Source organism: Bufo bufo, chromosome 6 (genome assembly GCF_905171765.1).
Source record: "Bufo bufo chromosome 6, aBufBuf1.1, whole genome shotgun sequence".
NCBI lineage: Eukaryota > Metazoa > Chordata > Amphibia > Anura > Bufonidae > Bufo > Bufo bufo.
Genome location: NC_053394.1, coordinates 52,405,916 through 52,430,649, shown reverse-complemented (window position 1 = coordinate 52,430,649; position 24,734 = coordinate 52,405,916). Strand labels below are relative to the sequence as shown.

The 24,734-nt window shown below is 42.5% G+C and overlaps 1 protein-coding gene across 3 annotated transcripts; it reads left to right on the top strand.

Moving 5' to 3' along the window:
- The first annotated feature begins 3,987 nt into the window (after positions 1–3,987).
- Positions 3,988–23,823, top strand: CUZD1 (CUB and zona pellucida like domains 1). Of its 3 annotated transcripts, XM_040437074.1 has the most exons (11): positions 3,988–4,009; positions 4,707–4,819; positions 5,213–5,281; positions 9,047–9,176; positions 10,639–10,841; positions 13,688–13,835; positions 15,383–15,594; positions 17,950–18,122; positions 20,155–20,540; positions 20,831–21,096; positions 22,040–23,823. In XM_040437074.1, exons 2-11 carry the CDS (start codon positions 4,804–4,806, stop codon positions 22,207–22,209), a joined length of 1,773 nt encoding a protein of 590 aa, XP_040293008.1. In that variant the 5' UTR covers positions 3,988–4,009; positions 4,707–4,803; the 3' UTR covers positions 22,210–23,823. The 3 variants fall into 3 exon arrangements, with proteins under 3 accessions (XP_040293008.1, XP_040293010.1, XP_040293009.1); XM_040437076.1 differs by lacking the exons at positions 3,988–4,009; positions 4,707–4,819 and adding an exon at positions 6,650–6,807 and having other exon boundaries at positions 5,182–5,281; XM_040437075.1 differs by lacking the exons at positions 3,988–4,009; positions 4,707–4,819 and adding an exon at positions 6,646–6,807 and having other exon boundaries at positions 5,184–5,281.
- Positions 23,824–24,734: the final 911 nt, after the last annotated feature.

Sequence of the window (24,734 nt, the reverse complement as noted above, 5' to 3'; positions counted from 1 at the left end):
GGGCCTAAGCCACTCTGTGCACCCTTGCTCCACATGCTTTCTCAGCCAACCTCTCCCTCTCCTTGACTGAGAGGGCCAGGTTCCTGCAAGTCATCTTATCTGACCCCATCAATCAAAGAGAGGGAGAGTATGGTAGAGGTAGCAGGAGGAGCAAGGGTGCACAGAGTGGCTTGGGCCCGTCCTCTGTACCTCATTTGCATATATATTGATTGACGGGGTCAGATGAGATGACTATGCAGGAACCGGGACTTGTCAATCAAGGAGAGGGATTCGTTGGCTGAGAAAGCGTGAGGAGCAAGGGTGCATAGAGTGGCTTGGGCCCGCCCTTGGTGCACTGAAGTGCTCATTTGCATATGGATTTAAACGTACTTTTTCTACAGAATGAAGCAACAGATCGCTAAATGAAAAGTATCATTACATTCAGCTGATCTAGTCCTCCAAGGCATTATGACTGATTTATCAGTGAATTTCCCGGTGAAATATTTCCCAAACACAGTATTGCACGAGCAGTGGATGGAGAAAAGATGGCTATCTACTGGCACGTGTACAGAATACTTTCTTTTCTTATTTTTCATGTTTAAAGGGAACCTGTCACCAGGATTTTGTGCATAGAGCTGGGGACATGGGTTGCTAGATGGCCGCTAGCACATCTGCAATACCCAGTCCCCATAGCTCTGTGTGCTTTTATTGTGTTAAAAAAACATATGCAAATGAACCTGTGTCCGGAGATGAGTCCAATTTTCTGAGCGCAGCACCGCCCCGCGTCCTCCGAATCTCCTCCTTGCTGGCTGACGTCACAGAGCTGGAGCGCCAAAATCTCGCGATGCGCGAGCTAGCGCATGCGCAGTGTCGGCATCATGTTCATTCCCTGTGCTGGCATCACATTCGGAGGACGCGGGGCAGTGCTGCGCTCAGAAAATTGGACTCATCTCCGGACACAGGACTCATATCAGGTTCATTTGCATATGGATAAAAACACAATAAAAGCACACAGAGCTATGGGGACTGGGTATTGCAGATGTGCTAGCGGCCATCTAGCAGCCCATGTCCTCAGCTCTATGCACAAAATCCTGGTGACAGGTTCCATTTAAAGAGAACCTGTTACTAATGTGTCTGAGCTGCATGTTATAGAGCAGGAGAAGCTGTGCAGATAGATAGCTTTGTGGGGAAAGATTCAGAATAACTTGTATTTTAATCATTTATGTTACTACTCTTTCTATGCTCAGGAGTCCAGTGGGTGGTAATATCAGTGATTGACAGCTATCACTGTATGTATAGTCATAAATGGAAAGCTTTTATATGACCACCAAGTGTAGAAACAGCACAAATTTAAATGAATAAATTATGTTACACCGAAAATGTTCCCACAAAATATATGTCCTGCTCTATAATATGCTGCCTACAGATAGGACTGCATGTACAACGTGACAGGATAACAGCTGCAGTGAATTATGAATGAATATTTAGTGGATCATGTTCTCCAAAATCGATTAGAGTCTGCCAAAGCAAAAATATAACCATTCTTCTTACTCTGATTTCCAGGGAAAAAAAAGTGAACTCTTGTACTTTACACTAGCTGCATGTAACAAGCCGTAAGTAAATATTACACCCTGGCTGAGTAGATTACAGGTGAGGAAAACATTCAGCTCTCCAAATGCAAGGACCCTTTTAGATATCATAGCTGCTCTAGCAGAGTGTAATACATTAACTGTTTTTGTCCCATCTAGGTCCAAACCTACCATAAAGGGGTTCTTTCCACAAATTAAAAATTTTTAATATCCAGAGTAGTGATGAGCGGGAGGTGCCATATTCGATTTCGCGATATTTCGCGAATATTCGCATGAATATTCGTGTTATATTCGTCGAAATCGAATATTCGCAATTATTCCAATTATCGCGAAATTATTTTTTCGCATATTGCGAAAATTTATCTTGATAGTATAAGGCAACGTTCCTATGCTAATGACTATGGCTAGGCTAATATGTGTATTTTACGAAATTTCGTAATATTGCTCTAACTTCGTCTCTTAGAATATTACGAATATTCTAAAAGACGAAGTTAGAGCAATATTAAGAACATTTGCAAAAGTCGAAATTGCGATGCGAGTAATATAACACGAAATAGTCGCATGAAGATTTAAACTTAGCACTGCTATATTCCATATTCTAGCCTAATATGGAATATAGCTGTGCTAAGTTAGCACTGCTATATTCCATATTAGGCTAGAATATGGAATATAGCTGTGCTAAGTTGAAATCTTCATGCGACTATTTCGTGTTATATTACTCGCATCGCAATTTCGACTTTTGCAAATGTTCTTAATATTGCTCTAACTTCGTCTTTTAGAATATTCGTAATATTCTAAAAGACGAAGTTAGAGCAATATTACGAAATTTCGTAAAATACACATAGATTGTATTTAAGCTAATATACTGCTATAGTAATAATTTTTAATAGTGTACATATTTTACAAAACTTAGGTTCAGAAGAGGCAAAAAAAAATTACAGGAAAAAAAAGGGATTATAGCACTATATTAGCTAAATTACAATCTATATGTGTATTTTACGAAATTTCTTAATATTGCTTTAACTTCGTCTTTTAGAATATTCGTAATATTCTAAGAGACGAAGTTAGAGCAATATTACGAAATTTCTAAAAGACGAAGTTAGAGCAATATTAAGAACATTTGAAAAAGTTGAAATTGCGATGCGACTAATATAACACGAAATATTCGCATGAAGATTTCAACTTAGCACTGCTATACTCCATATTCTAGCCTAATATGGAATATAGCAGTGCTAACTTAGCACAGCTATATTCTATATTAGGCTAGAATATGGAGTATAGCAGTGCTAAGTTGAAATCTTCATGCGAATATTTCGTGTTATATTACTCGCATCGCAATTGCGACTATTGCGAAATTTCGTAAAATACACATATAGATTAGATTGTAATTTAGCTAATATGGAATATAGCAGTAAGTTGAAAACGCCACTGACTGGAGCAGCCAGGAAGCCAGGAATCCAAAGGACAGGTAAGAACAATTTTAGGGAAGTGGGAAAGAAAAAAATATAATAAAAAAAAAAAGAAAAAAAAACGAATATTCGATTTCGCGAATATATAGAACGATATTCTAAATATTCGCGAAATCTCGAAATTGCGATATTCGAGAAAAAAATTCGCAATTCGAATATTCGCGCTCAACACTAATCCAGAGTAATGCACACCTTTATTTTAAATATACCAATGCAAAAACTGCTACTCTCCAGTGTAATTTCTCCCCCCTCTGCAGCTCTGGTCTCTTCACTTTCTGTTGGTGGAAGTAGCTTGTCCCATGTGACAATTAAGCAGCTTCCAGAAGGGAATTGCAGGCAGCAGCTCTTCTTAAAGGGGCTCTCCGTGCATATTGTTTTAATGACCACCAGCAACCCGTGCTAGAATGTAAATAGTGTGTGGGGAGTGAGAGGGGACGCGGCCTCACTTTATTATCCCTGCACTCCGGAGCCCCGCCGCATGTATAGCTCTCTCTGTTCAGGCTGATGACATATCATAGGCATGGATGACATCACTTCTATCTCACTGTAGACGAGAGTTACTGCAATACAATTAGATGGAAGTTATATGATCTAGGATGGGTTGCTGGTGGCCATTATAATGAATTCCTGGAGAATCCATTTAAATTCCTCTCTAAATTCCTCTGCATAGAAAATAGTCCCTCACACAGAGGCCAACGATTCCACTAATAAATAGCACTATGGCATTTAATGCCCCCAATTTCCTTCTCCACTGTCTAAAGAGAGATATAGCCATATATTTTTATGAATTAAAAAGTAGAGATGGACGAATGAATGAAAGGCGTTTGGGCCGCTTCACTATGAGATCACTACACCATCAATGAGACGAGGAAGGGAACCGGCAAGCTGCTGAGCACGTTGGTCCACCACTGAATGCAGGAGAAGGTCAACCAATCACAGAAGAAACAAAAGGGCGCTACCAGAGAGGAAAATGTAATGTACATACGAACCTAACAATATTTTATATATTTTGTATATTGCAATACTACATTTGATGCACTGTATTCTTTGCACAGTGATATCTCCAGTAGAAACTGCAGTGCTGCTAACTTCTCTGCAGAGAAGATGTTGTATGGGGCTCATGCAAACAGATAGGTAACCATGTAATGCAGTGCCAGGCTGAGTCCTCGATCGAGCTGTCAACATTAGCTGGTAGCTATCATTTTTGCAAATGTCTTTCATGTCATATATTTTTATCTATGGAGGTCCAGGTGGCTAGACCCTCAATATTCTTTAAAACAAAGGGGCAGAAGCACTCAACAGAACACTGTTCCCTTTTGTTTCGGGACATTTCTTCTTGGCCTATGATATTTCCATGAATCTGCACACCAAGAAGAAACATAAGGGCACAGCGCCAAACTGAGTTCTTCTGCTCCTTGTTGTTTTCACCAGTTGGTGGTGGTCTCAGCACCAGGACTTCCACCAATCAATACTTTTGACTTGCCACTTTGACATTGTAAAAATAAGTACCCTTAAACCATGGAGGTATGAAGTAGAGATGGGCCCCATTAAAAAGATTCAAATGTGGCTCCCTTCTAGTTAACACCAGTAACCACTTGACTTGGTGGGTTTTTGCCCTTTTCTGGATCTCTTGTTTAATTCCCAACACCCTTGTTTGCTAACTTTGTAGGACATGTGGAGATCCCTACACAGGTTCTTCCCAACCATTAAAATAAGGAATAAAGGCAACCTGGACCTCCTCTCTCCAATGCTCCTATAGAAGCCAAATGACCTGCATCTATAGTATGTATACCCTTGTCTTGAAGGTAAATGAACAATATTCAGGAGAACCAATGTTTGCTTACTGCTATATTTTTTAATTTCTGATTGGTTTGAATGGGAACAAAATGTTGGACTACCGGAATTATTTTGAGGCTATTTATTAGATAGGTACAGTACCAAGAACAGACATGATGGATGTTTGTACTAAACCATGCATGAGAAATATGCAGCTGTTGATTTCCGAAACATTGCTATCATCACGCAGAGATATAGACTGAGAATTGCCAGCTGTGCCTCAAAGAACTTTTTATCAAGGACATGGCCGGTATATATATATGTAATTGTTTACTTTCCTTTACTTAATATTCATGTGAGCTCTTTTGCTAACACTTTCTTCTAAAATGTCTCCTGCAGGGCATCTAATAACCCTGCTCCTTCTTGTCACCAATTCATTAGCGCAAGAGAAATCTGTGGTACCTGAGGGTAAGTAATGCCCATAATAACTATAGACACAATCATTTTAGCAGTATATTGCTTCACACCATTCTTCCCCAACCAGGGCTCAGTGGAAACCTGGTGTTGGTAACCCACTTCAGGATTCTCTGGAAACCAGAATTAGCGAGGGTTGACATTTCTACAGTATGGATGGGATACTTTTAGAAGTACCCCAGGTGGGACAAAAATTTTCATGGGTTCATGGTAAAAAAAAAAAAGGGATGGGAAATATTTGTTCTATTGGTGGCATGTAGGAAATTTGCATTGGGCTTCGAGGACACCTAAGGTGCATGAACCGAACATTTTGTTTTAAAGAGGTTTTTCTATCTTGGGCATCTATGTCACATTCACAGGTGTCTTGTTTCATAGGGCTATGTAACCCTACCACAATCAAACCCAGCACAAACCAAATATGTGGGTTTGGAGTCTGGGGACTCCTGTTCTCCTGATAGATGGGAGTCCCAAAGATGGAAACACCACTAATGGCATTCAAGATATATTTTGCAGATATACCATAAATGTCTTAGTTAGTTAAAGCCCCATGAAAATAATGCAAATCTGTGATGCAATTTCATAGTTACATAATTAAATTTTTAAAACAGTGAATTACAGTATTAAAACTGCATAAAATGGCCATAGATGGGGGACAACTAGGATCATTAAGCGGACAACTATTGTATCTGTCCAAAACTTGCTTGCTTAGGTTGACCAAATAGACATGTTATTTCTATTCCGATATGAAGACATTTTTGACAAAGCTTCTCTTGAGGTCAACAGCTGATCTAATGGGTTGAAATCTCAAATGGACAAGAACGGTTTCCCTATGGTAAACGTCAGAGAACAGTCAACACCAGTTATGGGATTATTACTGGACTAATCGGCTTCATACTATCTCATCTAACGTCCATCTAACTGGACATCTAACTCACTAAGAGTATTTTAGCTGTGTAATTTGTTTCATCCCAGCTGTTGGATTCCTTTTATTATGAGCAGCTGACCTGTGATCCCAGTCTGACCACCAATTCAAAGCAGTGTAGGCAGTAGATCGGTCTTTTCTGTGTTGCTGACTTTCTGTGAACTACAGAATTGAGGAGTGCAGTGATATAGTAGGTTAGACCATAAAATGATAAGCTGCAGAGTTATAACATGTACACCATGTATACTTGTATCTGTGTGTGCTGTGTGCAGAACCTACAGTGTATTTATGAGATGTAGCTTCACATTGCTCCTCATGCCTCCTGCTTGTAAGAATTGACTGGGAGAAGCCTCTCACATGCAGGAGAGAGGGCAGACAGGCTGGGAGTCAGGGGACTGCAGTTCTTGCTCACTGATCTATTACTCGCTGCTCTTAGATAGGATTTAGAGTAAAGCAAGTGCAGTGAGAAGACACTCCATCCTGATGGCTCTGAAAAGCCAGAGGTATCAATGGAAATGCAGGCTGCATTAGTGGAACTACAACAGAGGAGAAGAAGGAATGAAGATGGCAGATAACCCATAAATGGCAACTAAAACAGGTATACACATGGTAGACAGTACTGTCTACATTATAGTTTAATGATAGCATATGCTGCACGTATTCACTATATGGGCAAAAAGTATAGGAGTTAAATCATACTACGATAATCTACAGATTAGAAGATTTCGTAGAATATTAGGCAAAGCCTGTCAAGGAGACTTGTTATCTCTCCCAAGGAATGTTATTTTCAGTTCTTAGTCTAGACACCTGCTATGGTCACAGTAATGTCGCAATAAAGTAAACACCAAGTTTAGGCTCTCCAGAAAATAGTGATTTTTAAACCTTAATAAACTGGAGTAATCCATATAATAAAGTAATTTATAAGGGAGATGAAAGCATGGAGGCTTACAAGATATCACTATGATAAACCACATGAGCTCTGGTTTGGACTAACATTCCCCAAATGTATAATCTTCTATATCTTTATTACAGTTTTTTGCTATTTTTTTTACCTATTTTCAGTTCATTTTACTCTAACTACTGTAGAAAAAAATCTCCTGTTGGCACCTGAAAACCATCAATAAGCTGCTGTTGGTTCATTGTTCTTGTTCTGTGTAGTATTGCATGCACATATGTGTTCTGCTGTGAACTGGCTGTAACAACCAATGTACTGCCCTCTGTAAGGCTCTGTTCACATCTGTATTGTGGCTTCTATAAAAGCACCCTGACAAATCTGTCATACGAAGGTTAATGTTGACAGCGGGTTGACTCCATGATGTGGTCTTTCTAGGTTAAATGGGTGGTCCCACAAAATATATTCTACATTTTTCAATGTAGAGGGTTACAGATTTAGGACACAGCTGGCCAGACTGTCTCATGGCGTAGAAGGGTCTGTTAGCAATGTTCCCTCTCACATCTGCAAAGTCTCTCTGTGCCATCTGCACAATACCTTGCTGTTTGACTCCAGTGCATGGCCTTGAAGATTGTAGACCTTCTAATTTCCTTTCTCTCTCTCTTTCTCTCTCTCTCTCTCTCGCTCTGACTTTTCCCAACACCCTTGTTTGCTAACTTTGTAGGACCTGTGGAGATCCCTACACAGGTTCTTCCCAATTATTAAAATAACTTGCTCAAGTACTTGTAGACTCAGAAATGATGGTTCTCTGAAACTTGGACCTAGTCCTGAGTAGCTCACACAACATATGTCCTTTCTGTAGCACAGTTAGGCTGGAAACTCCCTCTAACAGGGGTTGACCCAGGTCCACGTAACCTAAAAGGGGCTGACTTGAGGTGTTTAACCCTGGCCTGTACATACAGTGCTATTAGGTACAAAGACACATTAAGTCAGTACATTTCACTTTAGCAATATAACATTATTTATAACATTCAACCTTTTGCAGTAACCCCCACCGCCCATATTGTGAATTGAGCTGTCCCAAGAGTTCTTTCTTCACAGTTCCTCTGCAAAACAGGATGCATATACTCAAAAACACAGGACTGAGCTGGCTTCTTTTTCTTGACTGTTTTCTCCTGCAAGAGGATGGTTAAAAAAAATACAAATAGTAAGGCTAGGCATTTCTTTTAAGCAGATGGGAACGGGACAGGTGGCATCTTTTACAATGCAGTAACTTTTTATTCTCAGGTGGTGCACTTGGTTCAGATCTGCATTAAGTGAGCTAGGTTCCTTTATGCACCCCCCCCCCCCCCCCTTCCAAAAAAAAATAAAAAATGAGATTAAACAACAAAAAGGCAATGAAAATATATAATATAATAATCCACAAAATGAAAGAGCTGTAAGCGCTCATGTGGTGGTCATCTGTAAACTGTGAATTATAATCTTTATTCTGGACCCCCAAAATGAGATCAACATGTCAGTGCTTAAAGAGGTTGTCAAGGCTTTTACTATTGAGGATTGGTCATCCATATCAGATCGCTGGGGGTCCAGCTGTTTGAGGAGATGGCTCGGAAAGTGTGCGCATGCTGTCTCCCCTCTCTCTTCCTGTCCGCTGCTGCTGTCTATGGTCTTTGCCATAGACAGCAGCAGCTGACAGGAAGAGAGACGGCATGTGCACTCTGATCGGCAGGGGTGCTGGGTGTCAGACCCCCATCGATCTGATAATGATGGCCAATCCTGAGGATAGGTCATCAATCGTAAAAGCCCGGACAACCCCTTTAACAAGAAAACAGATTATCCAGAGTTTTCACATTTTTAAACAAGATTTTTCTTATTCTGATTTTATTCTACTTAATGTGCCAACAAGATAAATCCTAATTTACTTTTTTTTTCTTCTGGCATTCAGCACGATGTGGAGTCAGCTTTACAGATCCTTATAAACCTGTTCAAATCCAAGTTCAGGAAGACTTTCAGTGCACCTGGAACATAGAAAGACCAAGCAATTTGACCACAAGAGTCATCTTCTCCGTCCTCGAGTAAGAACAAAGACATCCTGCCATTTTATATTGGACTTTTTGAAGACTACTCTTATAGCTTGTAGCCACTCAAACGATAAATCCTTGAGTGATAGACTTGGACTAAGGATAATAAGTGTTTGTAAAGTCATCTATGACCAGTAGGTCTGGGAACTAATGGTTTTGTGCAACAGTAACACTGGTTACACATCTAAAATAACAGTCCATGGAAGCATAGTCTTACCCTCCATGTCAACCACTATGTGGTCAAAAGCCTCTGAGTATATTGAAGGGTTGGATCCGTGGCCAGTTGACTATAGGCCTTTTCCAGACAGCATGATCTGATACATGTAGTAGTTTACATCATACATTATATATTTGTTTTATGCATTTATAGCACTGCCATATTCCGCAGCGATTTGCAGACATTAGCATCACACTGTCCCCAATAGGGGTCACAATCTAAGTTCCCTATCAGTATGTCTTTAGAGTGTGGGAGGAAATCGGAGAACCCGGAGGAACCCACCCAAACACAGGGAGAACATACAAACTCAATGCAGATGTTGTCCTTGGTCGGATTTGAACCTAGGACACCAATGCTGCAAGGCACCAGTGCTAACCACTGAGCTATATCTATATCATCTTGCAAAAATATGACATTACATTGCATTTTTTAGGCCAAGCATGTAGAGGCAGATTTTACTAATTTGTCTAAAATGTAGACAGGGTATTCTTCGACGCCATTTGATGGATTTGGTGCATGGCTAGACACTTTTGTCTAACGTTCTACTACCTATTGGCTTATTTCACACCAAGGCTTTGATTTTTGGGGCACATTGTTGCATCTTAAGTCACCATTTTTCTGTGATAACATATATTACAAAGTTTCTCATATTCACCTTTCGTATTGATTTATGCAGCGTTGTGTGAAAAGTTAGTTTAAACCTGTTTAAAGGGGTTGGCCCATCTGGGTCATTGACAGCATATCACTAGGATATGCCCTAAATGTCAGGTTCAGGTCCCACCTCTGAGAACCACTCCAATCTCCAGAACGGGGCCCCGAAGTGAATAAGAGTGAACCCCACATGCACTATGTGCTCTCCATTCAACTCTATGGGAGTTCGGAAAATAGCTGAGCGAGTTTTGCTGTTTTTTCGGAAGTCCCATAGTGGTGAATAGAGAAGTGCGGCCATTTCTCCATTCATCACTATGGGACTGCCAGAAATAGCCAAGCTGGTCTTTGGCTATTTTTGAAACTCCCATAGCATTAAACGGAGGCTGGCCTTGCATGCTTGGCTGTTCTCTGTTCATTTCATGGGCCTCATGCAGGAGATATGAGTGGGTCCCAGAGGTAGGAACTACACCTATCTGAAATTGATGTCATATCCTAGCAATATTCAATTAATGTCCCAGATGGACCAACCCCTTTAAGTTCTCTGTAAATCATCAGTATTTCTGTACATATTTTCTTTTCTTTTCTCAGCTTGAATCCATCTGCAGATTGTTCCCAAGAAAATATTACTATCTTTGATGAGAACAATGATGTTTTAGGAGTCCTGTGTCCAAATTCTCCCAAGATTAATGTGTTTGAATCTGAAGGCAATGTGGATATCAGGGTGTCCACTGACTCTACAGTATATGCAAGGACAGCATATTTCTTATACTACTCTGTTACTCCAGACATTGGTAAGAGATCAGTATCACATGGTAAAAATTGCCCCAAATTCTTGACCAAAAAGGCAAATAATTCTCTCACATCTTATAAATGTGACTATAGATGTAATGATAACTGAATCTCCCAAGAAGTGGTAAGAGGGATATTTGTATATTTATGGAGCAAGGACAATCATTTCCGGACAGTGGATGCAAACTTATCATGACAATTCATTGATCATACATTATCATTTCCTGGGTTTTCTTGTGTTTTCCAACAATCACACAAGAATTTTCCAAACTTTCAATGCTAGTGATGGTCTTATAAATTGGCTGAAAGGGATCTTCAGTTTTATGGTTCAGAAATGAAGTAAAACTTCAGGAGGAGACATAAAGGGGCTGCCCCATCAGACAAAATGTGCCCACCAGAGCGTTCAACTGAATGCCCTGGTTTTTGCTCCTAGCACCTCTGGCTGATCTTAGCAGGCAAAGCCACCAGCCAAGCATTTTCTCTGCAGGGACATTATTACTGTACTTGGCTGCCATTCAAAATGGTCATATTATCACATGGTGGCCATTCAAATGAATGGTCTCCTTGGAATACAAGAATGGCTTGAGTCCATCAGAGCTGCTCGTAATTGTGGCTCATATACTGATAAGTATACTAGATGGATCTCAAGTGGGTCACCCCCTCCCCCTCATCCAAATGCCCATAATAGGATATATGAAAAGGGTTATTTTCATGAGTCAACCCCTTCAAATCCCCCTACAGATTTCCATCTGCCCCTGCTGACATGTGGGGATCTTATACAGCTAGAGTATTCTACAAGGTAGTGGTTCTCAGCTCCAGACCTCACCCAACTTCATGACCCTGGACAACTGTTTTTGACTGGCTTCATACACAGCATTTTTGTGAAAAATGCCAAATTTTTGGTTGCCGTTTTTCATAGCATGTTTCAAAAACACAGTGGGCCAGATTTATCATTACTCTGACAGCTCACTCCACTTTAACATATGGCTAAAGTCAGTTTTAGCCAAGTCAGATTTATGATCGGCCCTTTAAGACTGTAAAATGTGGCATGACGGTAGCAGTTTATCCGTCAGTAAGCAGCTTTACAAAAGTCGCACATCTTTACGAAAAAGTCGCACGTTTTTATGAAAAAGTTGCATGTTCTATTAAAAAGTCTCATAAGATAAACATGGTCCACACTGGAGTGAAATTGCGACTTTTTTGCGACTTTTTAAATAGTCCCAATAGTAAATCTGTCTAGAGATTCATTTACATAAGAAAACACGCCCACTTTCAGAAAACTGGCGAGCATAGTGCAGAGCAGAAAAAAGTCGCAAATTTGTGCGCAGTTTTAGCGTTTGGGACTTTTTTGGGGACTTTTTCACTCCATTATTCTGACCTGAGCTAATGATAAATCTGGCCCAGTGTTCAGACGTTACTTTATGGGTATGTCTATATGGAATGGAAAATACAGCGGAAAAGTCTGTTGTGGATTTTGCCACAGACCTGTGGCAAAAAAAAAAAAAGCTTTGGACTTCACCCTCTCCATTGCAAATGTTAAAAATCCACGGCGGAGATCCACAGCACAAATTGACATGTTGCATACGGATTTCCAAATCTGCGGCAGGTCAATTTACACTGCAGATTTTTTTACCCAGCGAGTGGATGAGATTTCTTAACATCTCATCAAATTCACTGGTTCACTGGTAATGTACAACACTGAGAACTTGCCACATGAAAATCCCCAATAGTGAATCAGTGATGTATCTGCTACATGTGAACCCAGCCTGTTTGTGCACTTTTAAAAAAAAAATTCAAGGCCAGACTGTTGAAAAAAACTCTACTCGCCTGCTCCCCCCCGCTGCTCCATTCCAGCTCCCTGTCTTTCTATAGGAAAGACAGACACCAGGAAAAAAACGCAAGTAAAAAACAACGCAAAATAAAATGCCACTTTAAAAAAAAAGGCACATGTCTGACAATGCTTTGGTTTATGCATTTTAAAACACTGAAAATCTATTTTAAAACAATGAATCTAAGATGTGACTTTGTGACATTAAAGGGGCTATCTTGGATTTTTGATTTTTTTTTATCTCATCCACAACCAACCCCGACCCCCCCCCCCCCCCTTCCTGCAGCCAGCAGGACCTATGAAAAGAAACATACTTACCTATTCCTCGTCTGTTCATGCTCCCTGGCTGTCAACATCTGTACAGACGGGGTCAAGTGCACCATTGCGGACAATGACTCCACAAGCGGCATATCACAGCTGGGTCACATCACTGCTGAGGCCAGTTATTGGCTGCTGCGGCGCACATGGCCTTGTCGGTGCGGAGATGCAACCAGTGGCAGAAGGCAGTTAAGGATGTTTCTTCAGGAGTCCCACTGGCAAAAGTGGAGGGAGGAATTTAAAACCAGACAATCCCTTTAAGGGCTCAGCACATAGACTGAACACTGTCCGGTTTTCTTCACATGGCAGCATGCACTATTTTGGTCCAAATTTTACACTACGCTCTTCCATTCAAGTCAGTTGTTCTGTGAATAAAATGGGAAGCACGTGTGTGTGGTCCACTTTTCACGGATGAATGCTAGAAGACGCTGGGTGGGCATTCTTGCTTTTTTTTTACGGATGTAAGAGACGAAAGACATACTGACAACCTGAAAAATGGTCAACAGAACACAGAGACTCTAAGGATTCCACATGAATAGAATATCCTCGGTCCATAGCGGATGGAGCATGGATGAGTTGTACATCGCTCATCTCAATAAGTCCTTAGTCAGTCCAGACTTGCAGACTCTACAATATATAGTTCCTGGCGTATTTTGTATTTAAATTGTGTTGAAATTAAATGATGTCTTTTCTTTTCTTTAGATCTTAACTGCGGAGACGATCTCCAAGGTTATTCAGGAATCATCTCCAGTCCCAATTATCCCAATCGCCATCCACACTTTGCATTCTGTTTGTGGCACCTGGAAGCACCAAAGAATACGAAACTGAAGCTTTCTTTCAGTGAAATCTTGTAAGTTTCATTGAAAGACAATTCCTAAATAAGTGAACTTTTAAGGGGTTGACTTCAGCCAATAGCATTTATCATGTAGAGAAAGTAATTACAAGGCACTTACTAATGTATTGTGATTCTCCATATTGCTTCCTTTGCTGGCTGGATTCAATTTTCCATCACATTATACACGGCTCATATCCAGTGGTTACGACCACCCTGCAATCCAGCAGTGGTGGTCGTGCTTGCACAGTACAGAAAAAAGTGCTGGCCTCTCCGGTGGACGGGACTGTGGGAGCGCACATAGTCACCCATGTCCAGCAGCTCCTGTCCCGGACATTGCGTATCTGCGCCGCGGCGGTGGCTGTAACGCCAGGGAACCAGCAGTGTATAATGTGATGGAAATATGAATCCAGCCAGCAAAGAAAGCAATATGGACAATAACAATACATTAGTAAGTGCCTTGGATTAACTTTATCTACATGATAACTGCCATTTGCTGAAGTGAGAGCCAAGGTGGCTATATGGCTAAACTCACATGGACTTTTTTTTTCTAGTCTGTAATTGGATAGTGTTTCCAGTGCACTGATCGGATAGTGTTAGACTATACAGGGACACCCCCCTAAATGGTAACACCCAGTTATATCTTTTTTTCCCAAACTTCTAGAAGGAATAATAGAGACAACGTAGAGTACAGATGATGACAGATGCTTCAGAATTGTTATTTCATAGGGGATGCAAGTAGATACAAAAACAGACATGTCCGGAGAAGTGTAGAGCTCCTCTTTACGGCCTCATGCACAAAACTATATCCATTATGCAGTTCACAAATCCACAAAATACAGATACCGGTTGTGTGCGTGCCGCACTTTTCTACTAGAACTGGCTATGGACAAGAACAGTAGATGTTCTATAATTTGTGAAACACCCAAACGGATGTGGACAGAAATTCAAGGGTCCACTAGTGCGATTCAAAAAATATGCCCATCGGACATGGACGTTATGGTCGTGTGCATGAGGCCTAACGAGTCATTCTGCAGCTGCTTTTCCAGCTTTATCCATCGTAATTTGCTGATATTTTAAAGGGGTTCTGCAGTTTGTTTAAACTGATGATCTATCCTCTGGATAGATAGATCAGGAGCATCTGTTCGGCCGGGGTCTGACACCCGGGACCCCCGCCAATCAGCTGTTTGAGAAGGCAGTGGCGCTCTGGGAGCGGCGCGGCCTCCTCACTGTTTACCGCAGGCTAAGTGACGTCACGACTAGTATCATCTGGCCTGGGCGCGGCTAAGCTCTGTTTACTGAAATGGAGCTTATCCGTGCCCAGGCCAGATGATACTAGTCGTGACATCACTGGGCCAGCGGTAAACAGCGAGAAGGCCGCGGCACTACTGCCAGCGCCGCTGCTTTCTCAAACAGCTGATCGGTGGGGGTCCAGGGTGTCGGACCCCCGCCGATCAGATGCTGATGATCTATCCAGAGGATAGATCATCAGTTTAAATAAACTAATAAACTACAGAACCCCTTTAATTGTAATGTTATTTTGTTACTTTGTTTTCCTGATACAGTGTAGAAGTTGATGCTCTCTGTCGATTTGACTTAATTGCGGTCTACGATGGTCCAGACACTAACGCACCTCTCCTGGATGTCCTGTGTGGTCGGAGAACCGCAGAGCTGCAGACCACTTCCAATTCTTTGACTTTGCTGTTTAGCGCAGATTACGCAAACTCCTATTTTGGTTTCTCTGTTAAATATTCAGCATTACCTGAATCCAGCGACAGTAAGTACAGAGACGGTGCATCTTCATCTATACGTAGCGGTGACTGATGCCCAGTGCAGGGGGGTATGTGCTAGACTGGAGATCATCACAGGGACAAATGGCAGATACTCCTTGTGTAGACTTTACATGGTCTTCAAACTACAATGTTACAGAGGAGACCTACAACCCTGTCTTGGGCTGCCATCACGGATTATTATAATTCTTCTTATCACAATGACCTATCATAATATCACAGCATCAAACCAGGACATATAGGCTTGCTGGGATAGATAGATAGATAGATAGATAGATAGATAGATAGATAGATAGATAGATAGGCCTATAAAGACTGCACCTGGATATTAGTACTATTGTTCCTCTCTGCAACCAAGAAACAGCAGAGCTATAAGTGACTAGTGGAGGAATACAGATGGGTAGGATGGACACATCTCTGTTAAAGAGGTTGTCCTCCCTTCCCCATAGGAACATATCATTAACCGATGGGATAGGTGATAACTGTCTGATTGGTGGCAGATAGACGAGGGGTGTACACAGATCTCATAGTGCCTCCATGGTAGGTACACCCCAGGGACCCCCTTTGATCACGAGAATGGGGTCTCGGAGTTCCCAAAGGGAATGGAGTGTTGGTTGCACATGCTTGCAGCTGCTCCATTCATCTCTATGGGACTGGTTGAGATAGCTGATGGTATGTGATGAAGCATATATAGATACAGTATGGTGCCATAATACAGTTCCATATAACTCTGAGAGCAGTATGGGGGTGTGCATGAAGACTTTGGGTAAATCCATATGGGTTGGATTATCTACTGATTTGCATAGGTTAAAGGGGGTTTTCCGGGCTTTTACTATTGATGGCCTATCTTCAGGATAGATCATCAATACCAAAACGGTGGGGATCTGACACCCGGCACCCGCGCTGATCAGCTGTATGCACAGTGCGCACGTGCCGTCTCAGTTCTCACTTCCTGTACGCTGCTGCGGTCTATGGTCTTTGCCATAGACAGCAGCGGTGAACGGCGAGAGAGAACGGAGACAGCGCGTGCGCACTGTGCGCGCCGTCTCCGTATACAGCTGATCGGCGGGGGGTGCTGGGTATCGGACCCCCACGATCTGATATTGATAACCTATCCTGAGGATAGGTCATCAATAGTAAAAGCCCGGACAACCCCCTTTAACTGAACACCTATCCTCTGGACAGGTCATGAGTATCTGATCGGTGGGGGCCCGACAACCAGTATTCTGGCCGATCAACTTTTTGAGAAGTCTGCGGCGCTCCTTTGAGCAACGTTGTATACCGGCTGTGCTTGGTATTGCAGCTGAGCTGCACCAAGGCTATGTGACTGATGAACATGATGTCACTGGCCTAGGAGAACATGCGAGAAGGCCACGGCACTCACAGGAGCGATGGTGCCTTCTTAAACAGCTGATTGGAGGGGGTGTCGGGTGTCAGACCTCCACTGATCAGATACCGATGACCTATCCTTACGGTAGGTCATCAGTTAAAAAAGTTTCAGAAAACCCCTTTGAATATGGAGCAGATTATAGTACAAGGCAAGTTTTACACATTTTATCCCCTTCTGCATCGATTGTGCACCCGACATGCTCATTCTGTTGTGGATCTGTCGTGACTTTTTGCCACTTTCAGTGTCACAGGGGTAATACCTGGAGTAAATCTGCATGAGACACAGTTTAGGACGAGTTCACATCGCCGTTATTTTTCTGTTTTTCTGATCTGTCAGAAGAACAGAAAAAAACAGATCCGATAAAAAAAAAGACTGATCCTGAGCTGATCAGTTATTCACGTTTGGCATTCGTTTCAGCAATTTATGTAAAATAGCGGATCTCTGATGGAAATGGCTCAAACGGATGCCAAATGTGCATAACTAATGTTCAGGATCTGTTTCTTTTTTTTTTTTCAGGATCCGTTTTTTTTTTCTCTTTTCTACTGAAGGACCAGAAGAACAGAAAAATAACAGTAATGTGAATCCGGCCTTATTTACCCTTTCTGTAAACTATTAGAAGTATTACAAATGAAAGGATCAGGACTTTTCTCTCATTGCTAGTGATGAGCGAACTTCATTTTATGATGTTCGAGTTCGGCGTTCAGGTTTTCTGGCAAATTCCGTTATGGATTCCGTCACCACGGGCTATAACGGAATTCTAGGATGGAACGCATAATGGAAGCCTTTAGGAGGTTTTGCATTCTGTCAAAATAGAAGTCTATGGGCTGCATAACGGATCCGTCTGGCCAGAAAACCGGAACCCGAACGCTGAAACATGAAGTTCGCTCATCACTACTCGTTACCTCTTGTAATGACTGAACCAATCATTTCGGGGCTCTGTGCTCTCTTGCAGGTTCAATGAGTTGTTCGGGCGACTCCATGCTGGTTGTTCTCAATCCAGCTTTTATCAATGCTCAGGGATACAGCGCCTCCAACCTGACCCTGATCGATCCTTCCTGTGTCGCTCAGTCAGCCGATCCTTTGGTATTTGAGGTGCCGTACTATGGATGCGGCACGGTTAAAAAGGTGAGACAAGGACTTACACACTCCACACCCTCTCCCATTCCTCTTTTTTCCCAGAAGAGTTAATATTTAGGGCAATTGAACACGTTGCGGATTACACACGGTTTTTACAGCACAAAATCTCATCTGGGAAAAAAAAACACAGCATAATACAGTGCCAGCAAAGTGAACGAGATCTGATAAATCTCACGTACCTTTTACATCATGTTTGGTATGGCGTCTCAGTTCCATTCAAGAGAATGGGGTCATTTGTCAAATTGGTGTAAAGTAGAACTTGCTTAGTTGCCAATAGCAACCAATCAGATTCCACCTTTCATTTTCCAAAGGAGCTCTGAAAAATGAAAGGTGGAATCTCATTGGTTGCTATGGGCAACAAAGACAGTTTTCCTTTCCACCAGTTTTAGAGGGTCATTTATTAAGACCGGTGTTGTAGATCTTCATAAGCCCCTGCGCTGGCGCCGGCCTCTCCATAACTTTGGCCTATCTAGCGCCGATCTAAATCTACGCCAGCTTCCTTGCTGTCTTACATTTAGACCATTTTCTATGCCTAAAAATGGCGTACTAAATTATGAATGATCTGTCCCCTTCCCCGTCCCCTTTTTTAGACCTGGCATTCACCTTCTCCTGCATTCAGTGATTGACTAACTTTCATTTATTCATCCCTACACATAGAAATATATAGCTGTCTCTCAACTAACTTCTTGGCAGTCAGGAGGCCGGGCGGGCGCTCGTAGCGTAGCTCACTATGCTCACTGCGCCGCGCCGCCCACTTTATGAATGAAGCAGGCGGCGCAGGCGCAGTGAGCGTAGTGAGCTACGCTACGAGCGCCCGCCCGGCCTCCTGACTGCCAAGAAGTTAGTTGTAAGTAGTACAGCGCTAGATTTAAGATGATTACAATACCCACAAGTTAGATATGATTACCGTATACTACAGAGAGCGGGGCCCGGTGTAGTAGAATACAGTGACTGCATCGGGCCCCGCTGCCATTAGAGACACAGATGCCGACCCCCATTCACTACACAGGGACACTGTTATGGGGGATCTGTGGATGACACATAAGATGCTATATATGTGTCATCCACAGATGCCCCCACAATGATCCCCCATAACAGTGCCATCCACATATGCCCCCATAACAGTGCCATCCACATATGCCCCATAACAGTGCCATCCACAGATCCCCCATAATAGTGTCATCCACAGACCACCATTAGTTCAAAAGCCACCAAAAGCACACCTTTTGGTTCAAAATATTTTCCTCCTCAAAAACCCAGGTGAGTCTTATGGCCAGGTGCGTCTTACATGGCGAAAAATACGGTAATTACTGTATACTGTATATGCCATAACGGAAAAACGGAACGGAACCGGAAACACTACTGAAAAAAAAAAAGCAAAAAAAGGATCTGGGAAAAACGCCCCGCAAAACACTGACAAAGACATACGGTGGTGTGAACGAGCCCTTACACCACATAGAACCTGTGATGGCTAACCTCCGGCACTCCAGCTGTGGTAAAACTATGACTCCCAAAATGTATACTTGCTTGGCTGTTCTCAGAACTCCATACAAATGAATGAAGCATGCTGGAAGTCGTAGTTTCCCCACAGCTGGATTGCCAGAGGTTAGCCATCACTGGATCATATGCCAACAATGTCCTATGGGACCTGCAGCTATCTGTAGACTGGAGCAAGCAAAGTAAAGTAGAGCAAACTGAGCTCCCCATTCGTATTTATGGGGCTTCCAAAAACAGGCGAGCAGATATTTTTGGTACACTCACTGAAATGAATGGAGGGTTGCTGTGCTTTTTCACTTTGAGGGCCCCTTTCTAGAGATAGCTGCAGGTCCCAGAGGGACCCACACCTATCAGACATTGGTGACATATCCCAGCAATATGCTACTAATACTTGAGATGACACCACTTTTTAAGTAATACATAAAAGTTTGATAAAAAAAATATCACCGTAGGAAAACATATTCGTGCTGAGGGAAGGACTGATGCTCCCTTTCTATTGACGTTGTCGTTGTCCTTTTTCTAGGTAGAGGACAACCTTATTTATTACACCAATACAATCTCTGCTAAACCAAGCAGTGGCGTGATCACAAGGGTCAACAGGCTGGAGATCGTTGTGACCTGCGAGCTGGACAATAACGCTACAGCAGAGATTATGTACATGACGCGGGATGACATCATCCATAGCCTACACGAGAATGGCAAATACGACGCCAGCTTGGCCTTCTATACGTCACAGGATTTCACCACTCCAGTGCTGGACTCTCCTTACCTCATCGACCTCAATGAGCCAGTATACATTGAGGCTTCAGTAAAGACCCAGGACCAAGACCTCACTGTACTTGTAGATACCTGCTTTGCATCCCCCAATGCAGATTTCCAAGCACCTAATTACGATCTTATCAGAAGCGGGTAAGAAGGGAAGTTCTAAAGTTTATGGTTTTAAAAGGGGCTGCCTAAAATTAGGGAAAATCATCAGATTTTCGGAGAAACGCAGCATTATCGGTCCACATGGGTTGTATCTGGTATGGAGGTTCGGCCCCATTTACTTGAATGGGGAATGGATGCAATACCAGATACAACCCATGGACAGTTGTGGCGTTGTTTCTGTGGGGGGGGGAAAACTCTGATCCCTTTTCCTCATTCTGGACAATCCCTTTAATATAACTATTTGTCTCCACGTGAACTCTTTTCTATTACAGATGTACAAAAGACAACACTTACCAGAACATCAATTCTGGCAGTGGATTTGCCCAGTTCAGCTTCAATGCCTTCAAGTTCCTGAATGCACATACGTCTGTGTATCTCCAGTGCCGGCTAATAATATGTGACATTAATGACCCCGATTCCCGCTGTAACAAGGGATGTATCACACGTCAGCGCAGAGATCTGGGCTCCAAGGAATGGAAAACGAATGCGGTGCTTGGACCCATCCGTCTCAAGCGTCACAGTGAATCAGAAGCTGCAGGTGAGATGTCCTACAACGTGGGTGAGCAAAAGTTTCTAGTGCATGAGCTATTTTATTTTGTCAGAGGCAAATCATCTATCAGTCACTGGCTGAATGGGTCAACCGCAACCTTAATTTTCACCACACTGTTTTCAGTCGGTCACCCTCAGATGCCCTCTTGGCCCATTTCACCACTTTAAAACATACACAAGCCAAGTACAGCAAGCCCCTGTGCAGAGGGTGGGAGTAGTAGTGGCCCTGATGAGATGTTGCGTCACAGTGTACTCCCTCAGGTCGTCACTTCCTGGGGATCGATGCAGTGAAAAGATGGTATAAGGAATCAGACCTGAAGTAAAGTAACAAAACTTGTAGTACATCCAGCAGTAGTTTGTACAAAGTGCAATCTCTATCCCCAGATGATGACGTATGGTGGCAGACGATGGGACTCTGAGTATACTAGCCAGCAAAAGTCTCTCTCTCCTGATTTTCTTGCTAACAGCAATAAGCTGGCAATTAAGGCTATATGTCCACTTGTGAAATGCAGGCTTGTGAGTGTGCCTGTCCTACATTGTTATGATGGGTGTCTTAACACGTTTCTCCTCACCTGCAGTGGAGCCTGTATAGCGTTAGTGCTGATCACTCTGCTGACTGTAAACACTGCAGATTGAAGAACTTCCGTTGCTTGGGAGCTGGATCTCTAGTCCTTAAGGCCCTTGGAGTGGGAACAGATGGATATGGTCCCTCACTGCAGGCTTGCCAAGCTAACCCCCCCTTCTTAAGGAAGTTGGACCAGTCCACTTCTATCGAGGGGGGGGGGAGCGGCTAGCATCCCATCATATGGGCCTATGTATTGGACTATGTATAAGCAGTTGAACCAAACCATGTTGGTAGAGAATGAAATGTATCATGTCATGTACATGCATTCACCAAGAAGATGTTCTAAGGGTTGTGGTTCTTTCTACAGGTTCCATCGGTGAAAAGAAAGAAGAACCTGTCAAGACAGACCAAGGCAGCTTATATGTTGTGGTCATCTCTGTTCTGGTGGTCAATGTAGTCATATTAGCACTGGTGCTGATGAGATATTACAGGAAGCAATCTACTGAATACAGATACCTCCCAGTGGCCACACAATAAGCCATGCCTCCATACATATCGGCCCCTTAGTGCTCTGCACAGGGCAGGATACCTCACAAAAATAAAAGCACAAAAGCAAGAACTTCTCTCTACAAATTTCTGTGTGGCTGAGACACTAGATGACAATGGCCACTAAGTGCATTCTGATTAATATTTTATTAGTAGTAACATAATTAGCATCTGAAACCATTTACAGGGGTTTTCCGGGACTTCAATGCGTTATCTACCTTAGGGGGCCTTTTGGCCAAACTTCCCCTACACAGGGTTATGGCTTCTTCAGAGTCCCCCGCTGCGGCACTGTGGTCCCGCTTGTCAACTTGTGGTTTGATAGGGGCCATGTGTGCAGCTGCAGCCAATGAGTGGCTGCAGTGGTGATGTGTTCCCCATGTATCATGTCAATGGGTCACTCGATCCACAGGCGAAAAGTCACCACTGCGGCCAGTGAGCACACATGACACAAGTCAAACCGGATATTGGCAAGTGGACCCAGAGCACAGCAATGGGGGATGAAAGATCCGAAAGCCTGCGGCGGGGAACAAGTATGTATGATTCTCTACAATGGTCCAGCAACATGGGGGGGTTCTAGCTGAAAGGCCACCAAAAGGTGGATAATCGCTTTAAATATAGATGGCCTAAATCTAGTAATACATTCCCTGTCATTGTGTTATATCAATAAACAAAAGAAACAGAGCAATGCCATTTTCACTTTTCGGGGGCCTTTCAGCCGGACCCCCTCCCCTACGTACTCCTGTGGAGAGGAGGGGTTGCTGATCCCATCCAACAACTCACTGCTACAGAAATTAAGACCGTTGACAGATTTTGGCAGAAACAACATGCTGCTCTCTGGGTCTCAAATGTCAACCCCACAGCTTGTATGTTGGCATCTCGGGAGAGATGACAGATTCTCATTAAATGGGTTATCCCATGGAAAGTACACTCATTGACAAAAAAATATAATGCACCCACATAGAAATTGCTGCAAAACTCTGCATGCAGTTATGTCTCAGGCAGATATGTGAATGATTAGAGGTGTGGTCTAATTAGACACTGGGTCATGCCACAGGAGGCTGTAAAAGTGCTTCTCCCACTGCCCTATAAAAAAAAAGTCTCTCAGAGGCTACTTTTGAGAAGTGTACCTCTTGGTGTGATAGGATTGACTCCTAGACATGCCTCTGCATCGCACTCAAAGACATCTTGCCAGTTGAAAGACTTTGGGAGACAGCGCATCATCGGACTGAGAGAAGCAGGATGGTCGTTTCAACAAATTGCCCACCATTTAGGCAGTGCTGACGTAGCTGTTAGGAGTTGTTGGGAGCAGTGGTTGTGAGGTTAGGCACACATGACGAACAGTCTCTGGACAGCCCAGACAGACCACCAGTAGAATGAGAAGGAGCAGCTCCCAATTATGTTGTCCACCATCCAGACACAGGTGGCATCTTTATTACACCCCCCTTCTTCTGCTTAGCAGAAGAAAATTTGGTGTCACAGTGCCCATTACATGTCATGCTATTGACAGCCAACCACCATCACCTTCGTTTGCAGCTGTGTCATGAATGAGAAACCTGGACTGCTACAGATCGTATCATTTTGCGATGAATCCAGGTTCTGTATGGGATGTCACGCACACCGCCCTAACTGCTGGTGTGATGATCTGGGGAGCCATCGCATATATATTTATATTTATATATATATATACATACAGGGGAAACTAGAAAAATTAGAATATCGTGCAAAAGTCCATTTATTTCAGTATCGCAACTTAAAAGGAATTGTATTAATGCAGCTAAAAATTCGTAGGTAATGAGTCTATCTCATATGTTATGTTTTACCTTTTAAGTTGCATTACTGAAATAAATGGACTTTTGCACGATATTCTAATTTTTCTAGTTTCACCTGTGTATGTATATATATATATATATATATATATATATATGCGATGGCTCCCCAGATCATCACACCAGCAGTTAGGGCGGTGTGCGTGACATCCCATACAGAACCTGGATTCATCGCAAAATGATACGATCTGTAGCAGTCCAGGTTTCTCATTCATGACACAGCTGCAAACGAAGGTGATGGTGGTTGGCTATCAATGGCATGACATGTAATGGGCACTGTGACACAAAATTTATGAAATAAATGAACTTTGCACGATATTCTAATTTTTCGAGTTTCACCTGTATATACAGTCGTGGCCAAAAGTTTTGAGAATTACATAAATATTGGAAATTGGAAAAGTGGCTGCTTAAGTTTTTATAATTTGCATATACTCCAGAATGTTATGAAGAGTGATCAGATGAATTGCATAGTCCTTCTTTGCCATGAAAATTAACTTAATCCCAAAAAAAACTTTCCACAGCATTTTATTGCTGTCATTAAAGGACCCGCTGAGATCATTTCAGTAATCGTCTTGTTAACTCAGGTGATAATGTTGACGAGCACAAGGCTGGAGATCATTATATCAGGCTGATTGGGTTAAAATGGCAGACTTGACATGTTAAAAGGAGGGTGATGCTTGAAATCATTGT

Excerpts from the sequence above, each read along its gene's own strand:
- CUZD1 (XM_040437074.1), top strand. Across the intron at positions 13,836-15,382 it reads CTTTCTTTCAGTGAAATCTT|TGTAGAAGTTGATGCTCTCT; the intron begins GTAAGTTTCATT and ends TTCCTGATACAG. Across the intron at positions 20,541-20,830 it reads TACGATCTTATCAGAAGCGG|ATGTACAAAAGACAACACTT; the intron begins GTAAGAAGGGAA and ends TTTCTATTACAG.